This window comes from Taudactylus pleione, unplaced genomic scaffold (assembly GCF_031769625.1).
Source record: "Taudactylus pleione unplaced genomic scaffold, aTauple2 ptg000296l, whole genome shotgun sequence".
NCBI lineage: Eukaryota > Metazoa > Chordata > Amphibia > Anura > Myobatrachidae > Taudactylus > Taudactylus pleione.
The window spans coordinates 9,381,682-9,405,378 of record NW_028284698.1 but is presented as its reverse complement, the minus strand read 5'-3'; the positions used below and the strand labels follow the sequence as shown (position 1 = coordinate 9,405,378).

The window sequence follows — 23,697 nt, the reverse complement described above, 5'->3', positions numbered from 1 at the left end:
GGTGCCTGGAACATTATTGCTAGGTTTTGCAATAGTCTTTGACAATTTGAGGCCCACTGTACTGCTGGGCATGCCTCAGATATTGGAATGTTTCTGCAAAGGTGATTTCAATATCATATATATATATATATATATATATATATTATATATATATATAGTAGGGATGTGCAGGCTCGGATAGGTTCAAATTTTCCTGCTAAGTTAGGATTTTTCCCGCCAAAAATTGGGTCTCAGAAAGAGGCAAAACATCATATTTCATGGACTTTTGTCCAGGAATGATGAAGTTTGTCCATGAAAGATGACGTTTTGCCTCTTTCTGAAACCCGATTTTTGGCGGGAAAAATCCAAACTTGGCGGGAAAATTCGAACCTATCCGAGCCTGCACATCCCTAATATATACGAGCCATATGCACAAAACATGTGTCAAAGTTGTTTGGTTTGTATCAGCAAAGAATAACGAACTAAGAGAATGGTAAAGCCAATGTGAGAATATAGTGCCGTTGTATTTATATTCTGCTCCGTAGCAGGGCCAGTGAAGCTAGAGAATTGTCTAGTGTATGGGGCGGGGCTTATAGCACCTAGGGGCTTATTGTAAAACCCAACACTTCTCATAGTTTGTCTGCCCAATAATTAAAAGGGCAGTGCTTTTACTAGCCATGTCTTGCTAGTGTTATTAGTCTACACTCTTTTAATGATGTCAGTCAAAAATATTAAAATGTAGCAAATGTTAATAAAAAGTACTTCTTAAAGTATAGAAATTACTGACAGACAAAGACGCCAGGAAGCATTGAAACGCGTAGGTGAACTCCCTTACACTACTGCTCACTGACCTGACATCTAATGTACTGCCTGAATGCTACTTGCAGTAAAGAACGCAGCCTATACTAAGAGGAGCTCTCTCTTACATCATCTGGATATAGCCCTTGACTAAGCGGATACCAATTGTCGGGTAACAGAAAGAAACAGGCTCTCCTTAACTGGTAGAGCCATCACAAAACCACGTCTGTGACCGCGGATCAAAATCCCTATTGCCTGCGTATTGCTTTAAAAAATACCACCGTGGGACTAAAAATCCAAGTTCCCAAGGGAGAATACCGCTTGGAGCTGTATGCAATTCTGCTGCTGTCAGACGAAGCCGTTATACAGAGATCCAAGCTCCCCGCATAGCGGGTAGAGCTATTACATCGTGACCTCCATGTACCTGGCCATACATCTACATTGTCGGCTCCCTAGGTCTAATAACAAACTTTGAAGACCTCAGTTAACAAGGAAAATATCATTACAGAGTTTTATACATCCCGGTGGCAAGTATATAGTGAACTTTTAAAAATGTCCTAAATACCATGTCTATTTGAACAACTAATATTGCTGTTTGCTGGAAATCAGCTGTGCCGGTCATTTACATCATGGAGAGAGGAGTATTATTTAAATGTGTCAACTGTACACATTGTATGATATACATGTTTTTTATACTTACTGTTTATAATCACTTGTCATTCTTTATCTTTTTATGATTAAACTATTTGTTTTTGATACAAATCAAAGTATCCTTTGAATATGTCAATTGTAACCACCCTCTGATTCACAAGCTGCTTTTATATACTGTTGTTTCTTCTTTGTTGGGACTGATTATCCCATCCAGCTTTGCTGAACCAGGGTGTGGTAATTTACTCATTAAGCGCCTGGATTTTTTCTCCCTTTTCTTAAAGAAAGAAGTTATGTTGAGGGTAAAAAGAAAAATAATGTTTATGAGAATACAGCCCATTTATCAGGTAACCGGTGGCCTGCATTCTTATGAATTTTGCTTGTGCCCATAAAATGGCTGATTATTGGATAGTCTCACAAAATGGATGCCTAGAGTCGACATAAAATATGCACAAATATTATAAAAAATGTTCAAAAATAGTCACATATATTCTTAATTACAAACTGCACATTAATTTCAGGTACAGAAAATAGTGAACTATTTTTCCTTAACATTTATTTTCTCTTCTCTCTAGAAAAGACAATTTGTTCTGATAACAAGTTATATTTTAGCCATCATCCTGATTTTGAGCACATAATGAGCATGGGAGCTGTGCCAATAAGAATATGTCCATATGTTATAATAGAAGGCTACTGGAGAATAGATAAAAAGGTATTATTTGGCTGTTCATGCAAACGAGGTCAGGCAATTAAAAGAAGCCATGCAGAAATAAAGAGTTGTTTGATGTTGTCTGTATACAGCCTGTGAACTGATACTGCATAACATGGTACATACACTAAAGAAAAAGGTTTGGACTCATCATAATTACCGTGACTTCCTCTCAGGGCCTGAATCAGACCCGCTCGCGAGCGCTGAGCGCTCGCAAGCGGGTCGATGTTGGCCAAGTGCGCATGCATCTCGCAAGCCGTCGCTATGGGTCTCGCTACTAAGGGGGCGTGCTGTCGATGTTGAGTGACAGCAAGCCCCCTTTGGTGGGCGTGCCGGGGGCGTTGCTGCCCAGACGGAGGCGTTCCCATGGGAACACCTACCGTCTGGGAATGGCCCCATTGACATCACAAATGATGTCAGTGGGAGTGCTTTTGGCTCTGATACCACAAGGGTCTCGTCGCAAGCCCGATGGTCAAGACCATCGCGACCATCTTTTTGGCCGCTGGCTATAGCTGTGGGTGGTCACCCACAGCTATGCGAGCAGCCAGGGGGCCGCTCTAAAAAACCAGAGGGCCGGGCCTGATTCAGAGCGAGCGCTCTGTCAGAGCGTCCGGCTCTGAATCAGGGCCTCAGTGTGAAAAGTCAATGGTAAGCTAAAGACTGAATCACACCTTCTTTTTATACATGCTGAGGGCAGGTCATGTTTGTATAAGATACAAGATACCTGCTGGGCTGCAAGCACCCTGCACATATAAGACAGATGGTGCCAAAGACTAAAGCTGCGTGTCCACTTGCTGACTAAACAGAGCGATTGAACGATTATGACATCGTAATCATTCAAATGCTCATTAATTGTGCATAAATCGGGCAGTTTAATGACCAACGATGCGAGCTCCCGCCGGTCGTTTCTGACATCAATCATCGCCTGAACATGCCTGTCAAACTGCTGATAACGACAGATTGGGCATGTTCGGAGATGAGGGAGGGTGCCTGCACTGAATGACATATCATTCAGTGTGGGCACCTACAGGATGAGGAACGACTGAACGATAACAATGTCATAATCATTCAAATGTTCCTCAGTCGGCAAGAGGATATGCACCTTTAGTCATTTTCTCACATTACTTGAGTTTTTCGGATTGGAAATATGACATGATATTAACATATAATCACAATTACATTGTGACACATCATTATAGGGGATTCTTGGCCTGATTCAGAGCCGGACGCTCTGAAAGAGCGTTCCCTGTGAATCAGGGCCTGCCCTCTGGTTTTTCAGAACGGCCTCCTGGCCGCTCGCATAGCTGTGGGTGACCACCCACAGCTATAGCGAGCGGCCATGATGATGGTCGTGACGAGACCCTTGTGGTAGGGTCTCGTGGCCGCAAGCCCAAGAGTGCTTTCGGCTCTAACAGTGCCGAAAGCACTCCCACTGACATCACTTGTGGTGTCAGTGGGGCCGGCCCCAGACGGACGGCGTTCCCATGGTGTGGTGTCAGTGGGGCCGGCCCCAGACGGTCGGCGTTCCTATGGGAATGCCTCCGTCTGGGCAGCCACGCCCCTGGCCCGCCCACCAAAGGGGGCGTGCTGTCACTCAACATCGACAACACGCCCCCTTTGGTACGAGACCTGGAGCGACGGTTTGCCCGTCGCTATCCGGGTCTCGCGCATGCGCACGATGGAGTCGGCTCCGTCGTGCGCATACGCACTGGGCCACCATCGACCCGCTTGCGAGCGCATAGCGCTCGCGAGCGGGTCTGAATCAGGCCCTCTGTTATCTAAATAGTAACTTTTTTTTTTTTTTAAATAAAACTAATTCTTACAAGATAAAATGTACCCATGTGGTTCTTATTTTTGCACATCTGTTAAGTTGAGCCATTGAGTATATAAGTAATGGCCAAGACAAGGAATACGGGCAATAGGTCAGCTCTATCGAAAGAAGATTCTAGCAACAGCATAAAAGTAACATGGCCAATTAGTATAATAAATTAAGTTAATTACAACTTGCCCCTACCATCCCTGCCATCCTAACAACTCAGGAGCTGTGCTCACATAGGATGCCGAGTTGGATGGATATTGCGTGTACAGTATGTGCTCCCACATCACATGCAGAGAACTAAATGTATATTCATCCATGTGCATATTTGTACATATCTCTCTGTGCACCCGCCCTCTATCTGTACCCATGGATTCATGCCAGTGATAATCATCATCATCAGTGTAGACTTATACCTACCTTATACTATAAACAAAATATGAACCTGTAGACAAGCATATTTACACTCAGGGGCAGATGTACTAAGCTCTGGAAAGTGATAAATGACCAACCAATAAGCTCCTGTCATTTTCCAAACACAGCCTGTAACATGACATCTAGGAGCTGAATGCTTGGTAGTTTGACTTTTCAATGAATCTCTTTCCAGAGCTTAGTACATCTCCCCCTTATACTCCACCATCAGGTTTACATATACATTGCATTTCATAAACACCCGTGACTCAAATCCTAAAATCCACTACCAAAGTTAATATTGTAAAAACATAACTTTCTGGGGTTAGCTCCTTATTAACGATGTAGATAAATGGACAGTCAGATAAAGATAGACAATGCATAACATGAAGACAGATGACAGTGGCAAATACAGGATTTCTTGAGGGGGGGGCTCCAAAATCTTGATTTTAGAGTGAATGTGGCCTGTCCATGAAGAGGGTATATTTAGCACTTATCCAGCTTTGCGTCATACAAAGTGTATTGTGTGTCATAATCCCAGCATATACAGGACCAGGGATCACAGTAATCCATTAAATGCAGCAGTAGGTCCATCCTGCCTGAGCTGAATGTTTTTATTTCAGATGTGGGCACCATTACAGAGCATAGGAGCAAGTCCATGTGTCTGGGGGAGCAGCAGAAGAACCTAGCACCTGGACATATATGTACATATTGTTCTCATTATGCACTGGATAGTGTATTATTATACAGTATTAATAATTAAGTCTATAGATGGTCTATAGCAGTGAACCCCTAAGAGTGCATGTTTTCCAGATCTCCTAGTTGGTGCATAGGTGTATTTATTACTGGCTGACACATGTTAAAAGATCCACAGGTGGTGCTAATTATTTCACTTGTGATACTGAGTAGAACATGCAGCACTAGTAATATTCTATTATATTACTATTTCCATTGTGGTCATGATTTGGGTTGGGGAGGGGGGGTTTCCAGGCAACCGGAAACCCCCCCTGCGTTTGCCTATGGATGGCTATAGATAAACCAAAAACAGCAAACAATGTCCACTTCAGCAAGGGATCGCAAGCAACACTAGCAGTGCACAGCAGTTGTACTATGAGTCATCACTAGCATTGTAATCATATACAGACATCCATTCCAAGATCCTATTATAAGTATGACCACATCTCAACAAAAATATTCTGTGAACGTAAAGATTTAAAATGTCAGTTTTGAAACGGACAGAATAACTTTTGTTGGTGACATCATTATTGGCTTTCTTATCTGGAAATGTCAGGGTTCACTTGAGATAAATGAAGATTAAAATGAAAGCATTAATTTAAACTGCTCCAGGCTTTCTGTTTATTACTAATACCCCACTGAGAGACAGTAGAATGTTGTTATCCAGTGTGTCTACATGTTCAGCTAATGTGATCATTGACAAGTCTTTTAAATCCAAATTCAAAATTACATTTTACATGTTTAAATCTTTTCATTAACTGAATAGTAAGAGCAGCATTACTGAAATAAGTCTTGTATTCATTCCCTTATTAAATATATAAAACTATTTGTCCACTTTTACCTTCAACACTGGTATTTTTAGTTTCCTGCACCCCATGCTGTCAGCTCTCTTTACTGTCATATTAGGGGGATCAGCGGCTCAGCATAGGCAATGGTGGCGGTTGCAGGACTACACTGGGGAGCTAAAAAATATGTTTTGCCCAGAGTGACTCAACCCATTTAAGGTACAACCAGTAAAAAAAATGCATGCATGTCTCATCATAGCCTATAATAGAAGCTGTGGTCATGAATGTCATAAATAGCCCTAACCGGGATGCAGTCAGGAAGCCGACGGTCTAAATGCCGACCACCGGCTTCCCGACTGTCTAATCCCGGCAGGGGTCTAATGACAGGCATCGAGATCCTGATGCCTGTAATTTTCCCTACACCGGGAGCCCGGCATACCGATCGAAGGTAAGCCGGGCGACGAGTGCAGACAGCCACAAGGGGGTAGGGTTAGGTTAGGGGCTCCCGGGGGGGGGACTTAGGTTTAGGGTTAGGCTAGGGGAAGGGGGTTTAGGGTTAGGCACTCCCGGGGGGAGGTTAGGGTTAGGCACCCCCCCGGGAGACTTTGGTTTAGGCTGCAGGGAAGGAGGGAGTAGGTTTAGGCACTTACAGGGGGGGTTAGGGTTAGGCACTTGGGGGGAGGTTAGTGTTAGGCACCCCTTGGGGGGGTTAGAGTTGGGTTAGGTTAGTAAATATAAAAAATACTTACCTTTTGGGATCTTCACTGCCGGTGTTCCAGCGTCCGGCGGTATTTCATACCGATCCCTAACTGGGATGCAGTCAGCAAGCCGACGGTCTAAATGCTCTAACCAACCTGCTCAATAAACATCATTCCAATTTACAATACCATCTTATAAGTCTATGAAAAAATCAAAGCACCACACCACATAAATGTTTGCAGACTCAGACTCATTAATGACTTTAATGGCGCCTCCTAGTAATATATAACCCCGCATAATTAGAAGGCACAAAGGAACAGAGGAAGATGAGATCATTACTTACAGCAATCAGCTGGTAGGAGTTGTTCATCATGGCAATCAGCATGTTAAGTAGAACAACCAAGGAGATCACATTGTATGTTCCGAACATGGTGGCCCCAACAAATTCTGTGAACTCATGGCGTGCTTTCACGTTGGTGACATACAAGTTCAGGAGACCAAATACTGACCAGAACAAGGATTGCAGGGTCTCAAAAAGGCTGTAATATAAGAAAAAAACATGTATATTAGTTAATGTATAACAGCATCAAATAAGTCACAGAGGAATGAAACGGTCACCTCGAAATAAAAACCCATTGGCGTAATTTAGAGGGCAAAAAAGTAATTTTATCTATTTGACTTGTTCTTAATGACAGAAAGGGACATTTCTGGCCAATCTGCCAAGACCATAACTTCTTCCTTCAATATGTTGTCCTAATTGTGAGGGTCCACTTATAAATCATGAACCCTGACTTTTTTGTGCAATCAAACTGTTCCACTTACATAAAGGGATTCTTGTGGTTATTGCAAAAATTACTTTATAGTGAATATCTTTTGATAAAAATATTAAAACATGATTATTAAATTATTTTATTACTTTTTGGAGCTTGACCAGTTGTAGTAGTAGAACTTATGAGATATGGGTTGCATTGAATAGATGGTTTGGATTTAGGCATTGTGTTTGACATCATTTAAAAAAACAAAAAGACAAAACAGAAAAACATTCAATCAATAATAGCAAAAACTTTGTTCATCAAACACGTTTATATGGGATCGGTATTCAAATAGCTTTGCCTGAAATCCTGGCGGGCTATGGTGTACAAACTAATTATGATGGACTAAAAGTGTGAGAACATTTCTTATCTAAATATAAACTGCAAGTTCTAACATGCACCACTAATATTTCTTCCGGACAGCTTAGAGTATGGTAACCTACCTAAAGTGAGTCCCCCTTACAGGCTGGGCAGTGCTCTATGTGGAAAGATTTTAGGAAAGTAAAGTGTATAGAGGATCAGCTCATTAAGAGCTTGATGCTAAGGTAAACTTACTCTAATTGGTATAGCGTAATTTGTGCAAAATTGCAGTATACACGGCCACAAAGAGAGCATATCTGGTATTTGAGCCTCCCTATTACTGGAGAGGTAGAGAAGGGGCATGTAAAATGCAGGCTGAGTACAGTGGAGATGTGTTCACACAATTGTGGCTCATGCAGACCTGCAGAAATATAATGACTCCAATATTACAGAAAATCAACATTTTGCTACACTTCATGTACATTTTTCAAGACAAATACATGTGCATCGTGTCAGCAGTATTGCAGCAGGAAGATGTTCATGCAATGCTGCCGACATGATGTACATGTATTTGTCATGCAGTGTACTGAAACGTCGACTTTCGGAAATATTGCAGTCATTATGTGACCAAACTTTGACCATCTTTTATGTGCAAAATTGGTGAGTGTCCTCTGGATAATTATATATATATATATGCAAAGCACTAATCCACAGCACTCACCATTTTTGTGATCATAATTTCTCATGCACCTCTTTTAACCTAGTTAATCTAGCTTGTGTCAGTTGTTTAGGTGCTTTAATTACAACAGGTGTGCTTGGTGACTCTCACACCTTTAAAAGCAAAGTTGCGATGAGCTTTAAACTAGATAACATTCCTTAAGTTTAACACCAATGTGATAGCTATTTCCATGTTATAATTCTGAGCAATAGAGCAGGGACTTGCAGTTAAGCGGGGTCCCTTGACGGGGGCTTCAGGCTTAAATGCATTGATCGATTCATGAAACAAAACCCCACTGTATATTATTATTGTTAGTTATTATGGTGAGTGCAGAGCCCCTGTGACCTCTCTCCCTCTCTCTCTCATGATTTGTATCACATTGCCCTTCAGCCACTGTCATAAACAAGCCATCTTGGACGTACCATGTATACTGCTGAGCTGTGAATAAAGTAAAACTGTGAGCTCAGCATCCTGCTTATCACGGGTGAGTGGTCTGCCATTTTCACTTAGACATCCCTGGAGAAACATTGCAAGAGGTTGATATTTTGTGTTGTGTATCTGCTCACTTTGCTTTTAGATTTAGAAACAAAGTTCACTTGTCAGCCAGGACGCCTTCTCCTTAGAAACTGCTAGCTACACTGACAAAGGTCTGTGGAGACATCCTTCATCACATTATTTCATAGCCATCAATAGGCGAGAACATCATTTGGCAGGAACCAGCTTGTGTCTGTACAGATGAACACTCCAGTCCTTAGCCCCTCCCCTGTTCATAGAATAGAAGCTTCTTCATGCAACTAATCATTTCCCAAGTGAAAAGATCTGCACAAATGAGGCAGCCAAGTCAAATGAGCAAAAGCAGTTTCTGGATGACTTTAGCTGCAAAATAATAAACAAATATATTATATCAAATTACTGCTGCAATAGTAGTGATTGAAGGACTGATAACACAAGGGTTAATGATCAGCAAGGTAGCAAAGAAGAGACTGTGGTATGTGCCACTGACTCAGGACTGTCTGACTTCTAGAATGAGTATTGACAATGACAGTCTGAGCGGCTCAGCACAACCTTTCACTACTCTCATCATAATTGTGCTTCTGGATGTTGTTGTGCTGCAGATCAGGAGCCCATTTAACCCTTCTTGAGGTATCCCGCGACTGGTGGGTACCAATACATTGGTTTACCAGTCGCTGCTCAGGCCGCTGCAGCCATAATGAACTACTGCCACACAATTCACCAGGCTCATCTAGGGCACATGCACAACCTGAAGTGACAGTACCAGAGAGGTTCACACCGCACCATGACCCTGGATGAACTCGTGTTCAACTCTGCTGGTTACCCAGGTTGAAATACTGGGTCGCTCAACCCGGGATATTTCAACTGGGCCCTTTCACTCTGCACAGTAACTGGGGTTGCTGCGCTTTCTTGTGCAATAACCCGGGTTACTTGATGACAGTGTGAAAGGGGTATTAGTGACTGTTACAGATGAGGCAGAGCTGGAGAAGGAGGTGCTGGGTGATCTGCACATCAAGGTGAGAGAGAGAAAGACAGCTCCAGGACTTGACAGTGGGATTACATACAGCCACTGAGAGTAAGAAAAAAGAAGAGATCAGTGAATAGAGAAAGGAGTTTGAGGAAACAGCATAAAGAAAACACAGACTGGGCTGCAAACAATCCTGCATTCAGAGTAGGGGCGTTTTAAGAGAGGAGGGGGCCCAAGTACAGACTCAGTGCGGGCCCCCTCCTATCTCTGCCGTCTCCATGAGTCACCGGGAAAATGGCCATTTTCCAAGTGATTTTTATTGCTCTGCAGCGCCGGCTCAGAGACATCAGAGGGGTAAGTACATACTTGCCTATCCACCCAAAAATCGAGTGCCGCTACTGGCCACCTAGAAAAGCAGGCACGCCATCGACCCGCCCCACCCCCCCGCGGTTACAAAGGAAACCCTCGCAGCGGAGGTGGACGATGACACGTTTCACGCATCATTTTGGCCCCAACTCCTGCTTTACAATGCTGGTCATCTCGGCATTGTGTAGCAGTGGCGGGGCCAAAATGAAGCGATTGTGTGGCCCTTCTCCGCCCACAAATGCCGGGTAAGATGTCTGACCATGCATGCATATGCTGGCCACGCCCCCTGCTATGAAGATCTGGCTGCTCCCTCCTGGAAGGGGCAGCCAGAATGTCGGCAAGCATGGGTAAGTATAAAGACTATAATGGGTGGAGGGTGTGTAGTGTGGACCCCCCTGGACCCAGGGACCCGTGTGCACTGCACACCCATTATAGATATGCCCTGATCCCGAGTCACTTACACTTACTGCAGGGAACCAGCAATTGTTATCATACCTGACTTTACCCAAGTTCAGAGGGAGAGCTGATTCACTAGTGATACTAAACACTGGGGGTCTATTTGCTAAGCCTTGGATGACGATAAAGTGAATGGAGATAAGGTTCCAACCAACCAGCTCCTAACTGTCGTCATGTTTTAAATGCAGCCTGTGACATGGCAGTTAGGAGCTGATTGGCTGGTACTTTAGCTCTGTTCACTTTATCTCTATCCAAGGCTTAGTAAATAGACCCCTATGTGAGAACATTCCAGTTATTACACCAGATTGTGGAATAAATATTGTTGTTAGATTGCATCTGGACTGTCGCATCTCTCTGTGTCTGGAGAATCCTTGCCCCTCTGCTGGGGTGTGGCTTTAGTAAAGAGTTGTTGCTGAAAGGGAATGGGATTGTAAAGCCGGCAGCTTGGAGCAACATGGGGCCAAAAGGAGGAAATCCCAACAGCGGAGGTAAGTAATGCTAACCCTCCCCTCTTCCCCCCTAATCCTAACCCTCCATGACGTCACCCGCGATGAGCGGAGCCAGCACCTGCCGCTCTGGATCTAATTAGATCCAGTCAGCAGCAGCGTCAACGTGGGACAGCAGAGGTGATGACGGCGTGGACTGGAGCGGGTGCCCAGCGGCCATCGTGAAGTAAGGTAAGTACTGCACAGACAGGTGAGTGGAGCCTGTTCTATACTGAGAGGGGGCACAGCATTAGGGGCATTACTGGGGGCTCTGCATAAAGGGGCACTACGGGGCCTCTGCATAAAGGGGCATTACTGGGGGCTCTGCATAAAGGGGCATTACTGGTGGCACAACATAAGGGGCATTACTGGGGCCTCTGCATAAAGGGACACTACTGGGAGCTCTGCATAAAGGGGCATTACTGGGGGCACAACATAAGGAGCATTACTGGGGGCTCTGCATAAATGGGCATTACTGGGGGCTTTGCATAAAGGGGCACTACTGGTGGCTCTGCATAAAGGGGCTTTAATGGGGGCTCTACATAAAGGGGCATTATTGGGGCACAGCATAATGGGCACTACTAGGGCACTGCATAAGGGGCATTGGATAATGGCCACAAATTCAGGGGGCATTGCAATAGGGGCTCTAATACAGAGGGTAATTGCATAAGGGGCACTACTACAGGGGGCACTGCATTGGTTTTTATTTATAATAAACCTTTCAAAATTGCATATAAGACTTTTTCTTTGCAGCCCATACACTCTTAGACCTCGAATACTCGGCCCGGTTGGTATTTTGAGATTGCCATGCCTGCCCTAGCCTAACCCTAACCCTCCTGGGGGGGTGCCTAACCCTAAGTCCCCACGGGAGCCCCCTAACCTCACCCTCCCGCCCCCTGCGGCTAAGAGAATGGGTGTTCAGACTTACCTCGTTCGGTACCGCGTCTTCCTGGATTCCGGCATTGGGATTATGACAGGCGTCGGTATCTCAATGCCTGTCATCCTTGCGGCCGCCGGTCACTTAACTACATCTTGCTGAAAGAATACTTCCCCACCAAGGAAACTCTGATCTGTATGCGCACCACACAATTATCACCCTTACTACTTCCTCCCTCTTGCCTTTTGCTCCCTTTTCAGAGACTATGGTGGATCAAGCTACTGTATTACATGTTATTAACTGTCAGTCACGCAGCTTCAATGAATTTCAAGGTTGGGGTTTCATTTCTTTTCTTATGCAACCACTTGGGGTTTTCCACCCAACACAGATCAAGAAGTAGCCTCCTCTTTAGTCTAGCATATTTATAATTTTCAATGAAAAACATTCTATTGTCTTAATATGGGTCTTTTGAATGTCCACCAATTAAAGCTAACAGTTAATACCTCCATTTTCCAATAGAGAAGCTCTCCTTAATGGGGCACTTCCAGTAGACGATCTACTCCCTGTCCAACCTCTTAACGATTTTGCCTTGAAGTTTCCCTTGAAATTTGATCTTCCACTCTGAACTATTTGCAAAAGATCTAACGATAAACTATGTTGTTTCAATCTGTGATTGAGAGCTTTCAGCTATAGTGGGCAGATAGTGGTTCATCGTTTGATCGTTCAGTGTGAATGATGTGTAAACGATGTGTAAACGATTTGTAAGCAATCAAGTGAAATTGACCTGCATGTTCAGTCGATGGAGGAGACGATCAAACGACCAGCGGGAGCGCGCATCGTACATCGTTAGAAACAATTACTGCACAATTTGCAAACTATTTTTAAACGATTGAACGATACCAGGCACCATGTTCTTAAGCCCCGCCCCTCACAGTAAAATGCCACTTTTCGTGTGTCAATAGGGAGGAGGCGGAGCCAATATGATGCAATTCCATTAGAATTGCATCATTTGTCCCCATCCCCATTTGTCCCCCACTCCCTCCTGATTGACCGCATTTTGCCAAGAGGGGGAGGGGCCTAATTACATGGTGCCTGTCTGAAAGTCCTAATCAGATCTGCAAGGTAAGTTTGTTTGTAATGCATGTGTGACATATGTGTGTGTATATATGGGTATGTATGTATGTATGTATGTATGTCGGTCGGTCTGTCTATCTGTATGTGTGTGTGCATATCTATATGTGTGTGCATGTATATATTTATGTGTATATAGATAGATAGATATGCGTGTATATATATATATATATATATATATATATACAGTATGTGGAAACCCACCACAAAAATCCTACATTTGCCCCTGTACTTGTCTGTTGAGTGAATGTCATAACTTTTTCCAAAAATTCTCAAAACATGAGCCATGTGGAGTGCCTGAGCAGTGGAGCCACGAGGAGGGGAGACATTACAAATCACCTTCTAGGGCAAGGGTGGGGAACCTTTTTCTGCCGAGGGCCATTTTGAGATATATAACAGTATTTGCAGGCCTGCTTCAGACCTTGCCCCCTCCGTGTGATGTCACAAGGTGGTGGGGCCACAATCGCTGTTGATTACAGCAATGCCCAAGGCATCCTGAGGATGCTGCGGGGAGCTGTAAGGGCAGTGGTGTGACCATCTGAAGCATCCTAAGGATGCTACAGGCAGCACTCCTGCATAGATTCTGGCTGCAGGGTGCCAATCTAGGCACCCTGCTAGTCAGATGAGGCTAGCAGAAAAAAAACACAGGGGGCCAGACCAAATGATTCCGCGGGCCTTATACGGCCCCCGGGCCTGAGGTTCCCCATCCATGTTCTAGGGAGACGTAACAACACCCCTAAGATTGTGCGGCCTGGCCCCCCTCAGTGTATGCTGCCACTTAGCAGCTGTAGAGAGCACCCAATGGGATGTAGCTACTAACCAAAGTTGCACCCCCCCCCCAAGGGTCTGACCAGTCTCTGTGAGTGAGGACTGGAGTTGAGAAACACTGTAAAGAGGATAAGTAAGCAATAGTAATAAAATATAATTATGACACATCTGAGCACTAAATTAAAACAGTGAAATGACAAGTGAAATATATATTTTTTAATTTTAGTTTTATATCATGGGGGTCTATACATTGCATATTTATTCACTGCCATACATGTCCTGGGTTTCACAATTGTGTAACATCACTTCTGCAAACAGCATACAGTACTATGCAAGCGGTTTAGCAAAGCTTTATAGACAGTTGGTGATTTATTGTATCTAAACTGCTCATAGCATCCTCATTTGGCTGACAAACTGCTACAGTGTTAATAGAAATGACACCTCAGCCATTATCTATGGGCAATGCACAGAATTTATTTTCTAAAGCTCATAACCACAGGAGCCGGTGAGCAATCATGTATTGTAGACATCTCGCTAGAGTGGAAAACATGCCCACCCCTTTAAAAGAAAGATAAATTAAAGCACTGCATGAGGATGAGACATGAACAGCGAATGGTAACCTTGTGTGCAATGCTCTGCTGGCACACTGAGGAGTTTAAATGTTGAGCAACTTGATACATTTCAAGGGCCTTATAAGACACCTTCCAGCCTTCAAAAGTGCTATACAAGAACATTCCTCCGAACCTGATGATGCCACACTGGCATCCTATCACCAGGCTCGGCAACTTTTAGAGAATTTTCTACTGACACAAGCTAAACTTTCCCTGAAGATTTCTAAACATAAATATTATCATTGGGGAATAAAGCTGGCAGATTGCTAGCCTCCATGTCTTGTCTTTGGAAAACTAGAACCTGCATAGCCATCAAACATCCATTAAATCGTACTATTACTCAGTGACGTGCGGTGAGGTCAATGGCTGGGGAGGCACACATGGAGATGGGTCCGAGTGTCTCACACCCTACTCACACTTTTTAAGGGGCCAAAAGTAATGGGACAAACTAAACAATCCTAAATCTAACTTTCACTTTTTAATACTTTGTTGCAAATTCTTTGCAGGCAATTACAGCCAGAAGTCTGGAATGCATAGACATCACCAGATGCTGGGTTTCATCCCTGTTGATGCTCTGCCAGGCCTCTACTGCAAATGTTTTCAGTTCCTGCTTGTTCTTTGGGCATTTTCCCTTCAGCTTTGTCTTCATCAAGTGAAATGCATGCGCAATCGGATTCAGGTCAGGGGAATGACTTGGCCATTGCATAACATTCCACTTTTTAGCCTTAAAAACTCTTTGGTTGCTTTTGCAGTATGCTTTGAGTCATTGTCCATCTGCACTGTGAAGCGCCGTCCAATGAGTTCTGAAACATTTGACTGAATATGAGCATATAATATTGCCCAAAACACTTCAGAATTAATTCTGCTGCTTTTGTCAGCAGTCACATCATCAATAAATACAAGGGAACCAGTTCCATTGGCAGTCATACATGCCCACGCCATGACAATACCACCGAGGTGGTATGTTTTGGATCATGAGCAGTTCCTTTCTTTCTCCATACTCTTCTATTCCCATCACTCTGGTACAAGTTGATCTTTGGGGGTCATTCAGACCCACTCGCGAGCGGCAGTACGCTCGCAAGTGGGTCGATGTTCCCCACTGCGCATGCTCACGACGGAGGGAGCTCCGTCATGCGCATGCGCGAGACCCAGACTGCGACAGCCAAGCTGTCGCTCTGGGTCTCACACTAAAGGGGGCGTGTTGTCGATGCTGATTGACAGCACGCCCCCTTTGGTGGGCGTGCCGGGGGCGTGCCTGCCAGACGGAGGCGTTCCCATGGGAACGCCTACCGTCTGAAGCCGGCCCCACTGACATCACTAGTGATGTCAGTGGGAGTGATTTTGGCTCTGAGCTCCAGGGCTTGTGGCTGGGAGCCCTACCGCAGGGTCTCCGTCGCAAGTCCGATGGTCGCGATGGTCAAGACCATTGCGACCATCTTTTTGGCCGCTCGCATATGCTGTGGGTGGTCACCCACAGCTATGCAAGCGGCCAGGAGGCCGCTCCATTTTCATGGAGGAGGGCCCTGATTCAGAGCGAGCGCTCTGGTCAGAGCGTCCGGCTCTGAATCAGGCCCTTTGTCTCATCTGTCCATAGGATGTTGTTCCAGAACTGTAATGGCTTTCTTAGATGTTGTTTGGCAAACTCTAATCTGGTCTTCCTGTTTTTGTGGCTCACCAATGGTTTACATCTTGTGGTGAACCCTCTATATCCACTCTTGTGAAGTCTTCTCTTGATTGTTGACTTTGACACATATACACCTACCTCCTGGAGAGTGTTCTTGATTTGGCCAACAGTTGTGAAGGGGTTTTTCTTCACCAGGGAAATAATTCTTCTGTCATCCACCACAGTTGTTTTCCGTGGTCTTCTGGGTCTTTTGGTGTTGCTGAGCTCTCCGGTGCGTTCTTTCATTTTAAGAATGTGCCAAACAGTTGATTTGGCCACACCTAATGTTTTTGCTATCTCTCTGATGGGTTTGTTTTGATTTTTCAGCCTAATGATGGCTTGCTTCACTGATGGTGACAGCTCTTTGGATCTCATATTGAGAGTCGACAGCAACTGATTCCAAATGCAAATGTCACACCTAGAATCAACTCCAGACCTTTTACTTGCTTAATTGATAATGAAATAACAAGGGAATAGCCCACACTTATCCATGAAATAGCTTTTGAGTTGATAGTCCCATTACTTTTGGCCCCTTAAAAAGTGGGAGGCACATATAGAAACCGTTGTAATTCCTACACTGTTCACCTGATTTGGATGTAATTACCCTCAAATTAAATCTGAAAGTCTGCAGTTAAAGCACATCTTGTTTGTTTCATTTCAAAGCCATTGTGGTAGTGAATAGAGGCCAAAATATGAAAATTCTGTCAATGTCCCAATATTTATGCACCTGACTGTACATTGCTACATCAGTGAGATGCATGCATGTATCTTACTGTAACAAGCCTGTAAAGAGTTAATGTTTGGAAAAAAAAAATGACGTGGGGCCCCACCGCACCCTTTCTAGCAGGGGGGGGGTACTGTCACAGCCATGGAAACCCTGGGGATGCCTGGGGAGTTGGGGACCCCCCCAATAAAGGGGTCCCCCTCTCCAGGGAACCCCAGGCCTAGGCTGATAGCCCGGGGCTATCCCAACCATCCGTGGCGGTGGGTGGCGGATTGATAGTGTAAGTATAGTGTAAAAAAAGAATAGTAAACATTGTTTTTACGAGTAGAACTGCAGGTCCCTGCAAGCCTCCCCTGCATGCTGGTACTTGAAGAACCACAAATACCAGCATGCGAGGCATTAAGAGCCCACTGGTACCTGTAGTTCACCTGTAAAGAAATGTTTAAATAAACACAATACACACACACCATGACAGTATAGTTTTAATACATACAGTACATACACACTCACTCATACTTACCTACATTATCTGGACCGGTCCCCTTCTCCCTGTAGGCATCCTTGGTCTTCGTAAAATAAAAAAATTAGAAAAAAAAAACCTGACCCACGCAACAGGTAACAACCACGATGGTTGTTACCTCCCGAATGAAGAGCTCAGATGCGGCTTTTCCCTTTGTAGGGCTGTGGCTGCGCATTCATTGGCTGAGAGAGGTCAGCCCCCGCCTCTCTCAGCCAATGAACGGCTCCCACCATTGAAGTCAATGGTCAGAGCCGCAGGGTTACTAAAGGTGATTCTGCGGTACTTGTTGCGTGTTATCCTCAGCCCCTCATCACCATCCTCAGCCTATATCCCCTCATCACCTTCCCCAGCCCCCATCACCATTTCTTGGAGGTGATTCAATTGTTTTCACCGGCGCCTGCATTTCTGCTCACCCCCTCCTGTGGAGGTGAGCAGAAATGTGCGATTAATTCTGATTAGTGAGATTAATCCTGGATAGGGCGCCCAAACAGGAGTTTAGTCCTTGCACACGGCTAAACCTGGTCTAATTACCCGCGAAGAGGGAGATAATTAATTAATGGGCTCCCAAAACAATTGAATTGCAACATGGGCACCCATTAATTATCGCAACATAAGAAAACAATTGAATTGCCCCCCAGTGAGTATTAAAACAAACAGCAACCCCAGGCTGGCTGGATGCTAACTTCACCCCTGCTCTGTGGTGATCTTACTGCTTAAAAAAGTATATAATTAACATTTTATTAATGATAATTTGAAGATCATTTGTCCATAAGAAAGATATAAGCAGTAAAGCACTGTAGCTTTTGGTGGATCTTCAGCTGCTGTAAAGAGAACCACAGGCCACCTGGCAGCTCATGCTGAGACTTGTAGTGCCTAGTACTGCCCTTTTGTTTTTGCTGAAGCTGTAGGAAAGGAAACTAATTGTGCATGTGTAGTGCAGTTCCTGCATCTGAACTGTGACAATGGGGCATTTGGATCTCTGGGCCATAAAGGCAGAAGGCAGCAACTCTCTCCCCCCCTGGGCCCTGTAGTAAGTCCCTCCTCCCCACCCCATATCCCCGCAGTGTAGGAGGCACAGTGAGAGGCAGAGCTCCTGTCCTTGGGCAGTACCTGGCTGTTGCTAGGTGACGTGGCTGACTGAGGTAGACGGCCGCACACAGTTCCAACTTCCCAGTGATCAGCGGCTACTGTGTTCCCTTCTGCGCAGAGACTGAAGTGGGTACCATGGCTCCAGCGGCCACTGCTCCCAGCTAGCGGCACCCAGAAGTGTCCGCTAGCCGGAGCAAATGACAGCTTCTGATTTGCGCTGCACAGTGGAATGCAAATTCCGTAAGCGTGGCAGCCGGCTGACGCAACCAGTTTGGCTGGCTGATGTGAGCCAGCCAGCCGGCCGGCCCGGCAGAGAGAAATATGGGACCGGTCCAGCAGGAACATTCCCGCTGACCCGCTGGCCCAATCCATCCCTGGATATTGTGCATACACACTTACTTAATATGCTGCCCGACATGTTTGGACACGGGAACCAGTAGTGATGTCAGGGCCGTAATTAGGGTAGTGTGACCTGTGCCACGCACAGGGCACCGCAGGGTAGGGGGCGCTGTTCGGGCCTTTCAACTTTCTGTTTATTATCATTCTCACTTGCAGCTTCCTCTTCTTTTATCCCCAGCAGCTCCCAGCCTCCCTTATCTCTTCCCTGGCCCTTCCCCATGAGGCCATGGCCATTTTTTCGTCTGCGTCTTATGTCCCTATTTGAAAAATGGGGAGGTGGGGGGGGACACCAATGCTCTTTCTGGCACAGGGCACCAAAAAGTCTAGTTATGGCTCTGAGTGATGTCATTGTCGGAGGTTCCCTGGCCAGTGGGTTGGTCAGCGAGACGGCCATACAGACAGCCAGATGTACCCATACACTGCAAGATATATTGGGATCAGCTGTGTTGCACAGCAGACCAGATATGTCTGTGTATTACGTGGTTCACAGAGATATCTTCTGTACACACCTGCCAATGTGTCGGCTGATTGATCGACCAATAACATAGTGTACCCAACATATCAATGTTTCAAGTTTTATTGTCTCTTCAATACTGCCGAAATGACCTAGGAATGGACAGATATAACTAAAGGAGTAAATATACTCAGAAATAGATTAAGCTTCATCATCATTTAAGGTTAATGTCCTCTTCTTAACATCATTCTTACTAATGTTTTATAATTATTAAATAATATTTATGGCACAATCAGTAAAAGTTCCAAAAGATAGCCCTTATGGTGACTAGCAAACACAGCTCATTCTGGCGACCACCGTACAAAACAGGGACCTAACTCAATGTGCAAATCTGCACCAAACACTCAGCAGCCAGTATACACAGCACAGTCTCCTGTAGCAAACTGGTACCTTTCCGAGAACAAGAAGAACAAAAAGAAAATGAGAACATCATAGTGCCCCAAGTAAAAGCAATAAATAATAGAATATATATATAATAATTAATCAGGACACCACAATTTCCAGGCACATATTTAAAATTATATATATGGTGAGCTTTACATAAACCACTACTATACAATTTTTAAAAGTCTATAAATCCAGAAATAAAAGATTAAGATCCTCAAGATCCAAATCCAATACTGGAAACAGCCCAAGGTATCCCTTTGCAGTAAGACTTCTTCTGTTAATTTACTTCTTCTTAAATAACCCGATTCCTGATTGACTCAGATGCATCGATCTAGAAAGAATTAGACAGGGGGCTGTCCTTTGTTCATTAAAATAAAGCAGTTTTTTTTTTTAATTTAAGCGGAATGAAACCAAATCATACTTACCAGAAAGCACTCTTTGCAGGTATATAAATCAATCAAGATGATCCTTAATTGAAAGCAAGAAAATATGAAATGTGTAGGGATGTGGCCTGACATATACTGAAGTGTTATTCTGCTGATATACTGGTATCATGTGTTCTTTAATCCAGTTAAATGTGGTGTAGAGTTTGGAAGCAAAACAATGGATTCACTATAAAACAGCATTTATTAATAAATAATATATTTAAGACCAATTAAAGCAGCAGCCCCTTTGAATTTTTTTTACATACAACACTGTGATGTTTTATAAGAAGACTGCTGGTATTTACATTGTCCCTTGCTTTGATTCCACAGACTGCTATTAATGATTGATAACTGTCATTTTTTACACAGTGTCCTGTGACTACCATGGCAACCACAATTGCATGGCACATGTAGTGAGCAGAGAGGCATTTTAATTCCCCTCTGAGCTTTGGTTTGACTGTAAGATCCTCTTCCACATGCTAAGTTTATACAGTATAATGCTGTGTCTGTGTAGCAGACTGTGGGCCTGATTCAGAGCCGGACGCTCTTTGAGAGTGCTCGCTCTGAATCAGGGCGTCCCTATTTTTTTTTTTAAAGATGGCCTCCTGGCCACTCGCTAAACTGTGGGTGAGCCGGAAGCTCACCACTGACATCACTCGGGAATGCCTCAGTTTGGCCAGCCACCCCCCCTGCCCGCCTCCAAAACAGGGCAGGCTGTCAATCAAAATCAACAGCCACCCCGCTTTGGTGCGAGACCCGTAGCGATGGAACGCCCGCCGCCGGGTCTCGTGTATGCACAGTGGGGGACCATCGACCCGCTTGCGAGCGCTGTGCGCTCACGAGCGGGTCTGAATCAGGCCCTGTGTTTATTAGCCATACTTGTTTTCCCTCCAAAGAGATAAAGATTTGCAGAAGAACAGCTAAGAAAAAAGATGCATGCTTAAAAGATACTTACTCAATGTTATAATATGTATTGCTTTTTAAATAAATAAAATGATCAGTTCCAGTTCTAGTAAGTCACTGTAAATGCTATCCAGTGCAAAAGACGTCTAATTGGCTGATTGCAAACTCAGCTCTAAAGCTGATAGGGGGATGCGTTCAGAATCCCGACAGTGGGGATTCTGGCATTCAGAATGCCGACGCCGGAATACTGACACTTATCAGAATACTGATAATACGGCATCCTGACCGCCGGATCTCGAATGTAAGTAGCGGGGTTAGGGGGACGGATAGGGTTAGACACTAGAGGGAGGGTTAAGGTTAGGCACTAGGGGGGAGGGTTAGGTTTAGGGTGCGGGGAGGGGCAGGTTAGGTTTAGGCAATAAAGGGGGAGGTTAGGTTTAGACACTGGGGAAGGATGGTTGGGGCTAGGGTAGGGTTACTTTCCTAGAGCCGTCGGTATTGTAACCTGGCCGGGATGCTGGCGCCGGGATTCTGACCAGGATCCAGAGTGCCAGCATCCCGTACCCATCCCGCTGATAGGTAGTTTCTCCATTGCTCATGTCTATATATGTTTATTTTGTCAGCATACTTTAGAACTATTTCTTTACTACTTGTATCTAAGCTCAAGAATGAATATAATATATAATATAATATATATACCTGCTGTATTATAATGTTTTTTTTTTTTTTAAACAAACCTAATAGTGAATGTTTTTTTCACCATTAAAACAATTATTATTAACAAACTTTTCATGTGCTAATAACCTGGTTAGGTGTAAGTTTACCCTGGCAAGTTTATGGTTTAATACATATGCCTCCATCTCAGCATAAGCCCCATGTACTTATTTAGGATAGATTCAATCACAATGCCTAGGTCACCACCAACTTCAGAGGATTAGAATTAAGTTGATTTCCACAATGTTTGCATCAGTTTTCTTACTAAAAAGCCCTGGCGTGTTGTATATTTACTTTCTAGCAGTACAATTATCTATATATATATATATATATATATATATATATATATATAATTGTCTGACGTCATGTACAGCACAAAAAACCCACGGCCTTGTCTGATGGATGACTGAGGTTAATGTGACTACTACTAACTCTGAATGATGGAAGGACAGGTACATTGGCCTGGAAAGAACAGAGGTGGGGAGGATGGGATTGGTCTTACGTGGAGAAGGCGTTGTTCTGTTTCTCACAGCGAATTCCTTTGCAGTTGTTAGGTTCCTCAGAGGCACTAGTCTCATAATAAAAGTAAAGTTGGTTTAGTCCATTGGCAAAAGCCAGCAGCACCAGGCAATAGATGAAGAGGAATTTGAGAATGTCCAGCAGCATCCGCCCCAGTGAAATCTGCAGAGGTCCAAGATGGGAGTTTGCTGTGAAAAGTGAGATGAGACGCAGGGAGCTCAGGATATTGGATATTGCAAAAAGTGCTTCGGCAATTAGCGTGGGATGCCACATATCCCATTCCTCTCTTGGCCGTGAGCCGTTGTACTGAGGAGATAAATACAGGAACAAGCTGTAAATTATCCAGGTTGAGTCACATAGAAACTGTCCTAGGGTTTGTGCCAAATGGTGAATTTAATCAATGCTAACATTGCCCTTCTCCCTCAGGAAATGTCATCTTTATTTGTAATGAAGGACTTCAATTTAACTTATCTGAGCATGTGCCCACTTTGCAAGGTCAAAACAACAAGTAGATTAAAATCCCAAACCAGCTTAGTAACAGATACTGGATTTTTAATACAAGAACATCTTACATGCAGGTAAAATCTTGCCTGATACTGGAATTGTGTTTCATGGCTATAAGTAGACTTGCATCTGCTCACAGCCATTCCCAAATATTGAAACTGGTAAATAAAATATAATAATGGGTAATGCTAAATGTAATGATATATTTTACTTAATAAAACATTTATTTAATGGAAACATGACAATGGTAGTAGACAGTGTTTATGACACAGTAGTTATTCTAATATAGGGTTCATTAATGTATATATACTTGTCTCGATAAAGCAATTGGTAGAGGCCCAGGGAAGGAATACCAACCTGCTATTTTACAGGGTTTGTTTATAGTGGAAAACTTGTGTAATAACTATTTTACACATGTAAAACAAACTTTAAGAGGGCAATTAAATGAGGGGCTGCTAAGTGCCGAGAAACATCTGGAACGCTGTCATCTTGCAATTACCCATATTGCACAGTTTCCCCCGCATTCGATATAGGTGGGCAGGAAAATGCTCAATGTTCGCCAGCCGTAATTATCAGCCAAACATCGTGACTGTACTGTACATCCACGATAATTGAATTACCCCCTTAGCGTCATATACAGAAGTACAAAAACAACATTTATAAAATCACCAGCCATAGGAGTCAGCTTTTATAATTATTGGAGTTCTCATGTTTCCACCTCTATGAGCATATGACTGAAAAATGCAAAGTGC

General features: G+C 44.0%; 1 protein-coding gene across 1 annotated transcript in view; it reads right to left on the bottom strand.

Annotated features, from left to right (window-relative positions):
* The window catches only part of TRPC5 (transient receptor potential cation channel subfamily C member 5), a 276,431-nt gene that overhangs the window by 46,802 nt on the left and 205,932 nt on the right, over positions 1-23,697 (bottom strand). The window contains exons 5-6 of the mRNA XM_088482912.1: positions 22,425-22,747; positions 6,924-7,119 (exon numbers count right to left, since the gene is read on the bottom strand). Of these exons, the coding sequence (XP_088339038.1) occupies positions 6,924-7,119; positions 22,425-22,747 (519 nt within the window). The remainder of the gene's footprint in view (positions 1-6,923; positions 7,120-22,424; positions 22,748-23,697) is intronic.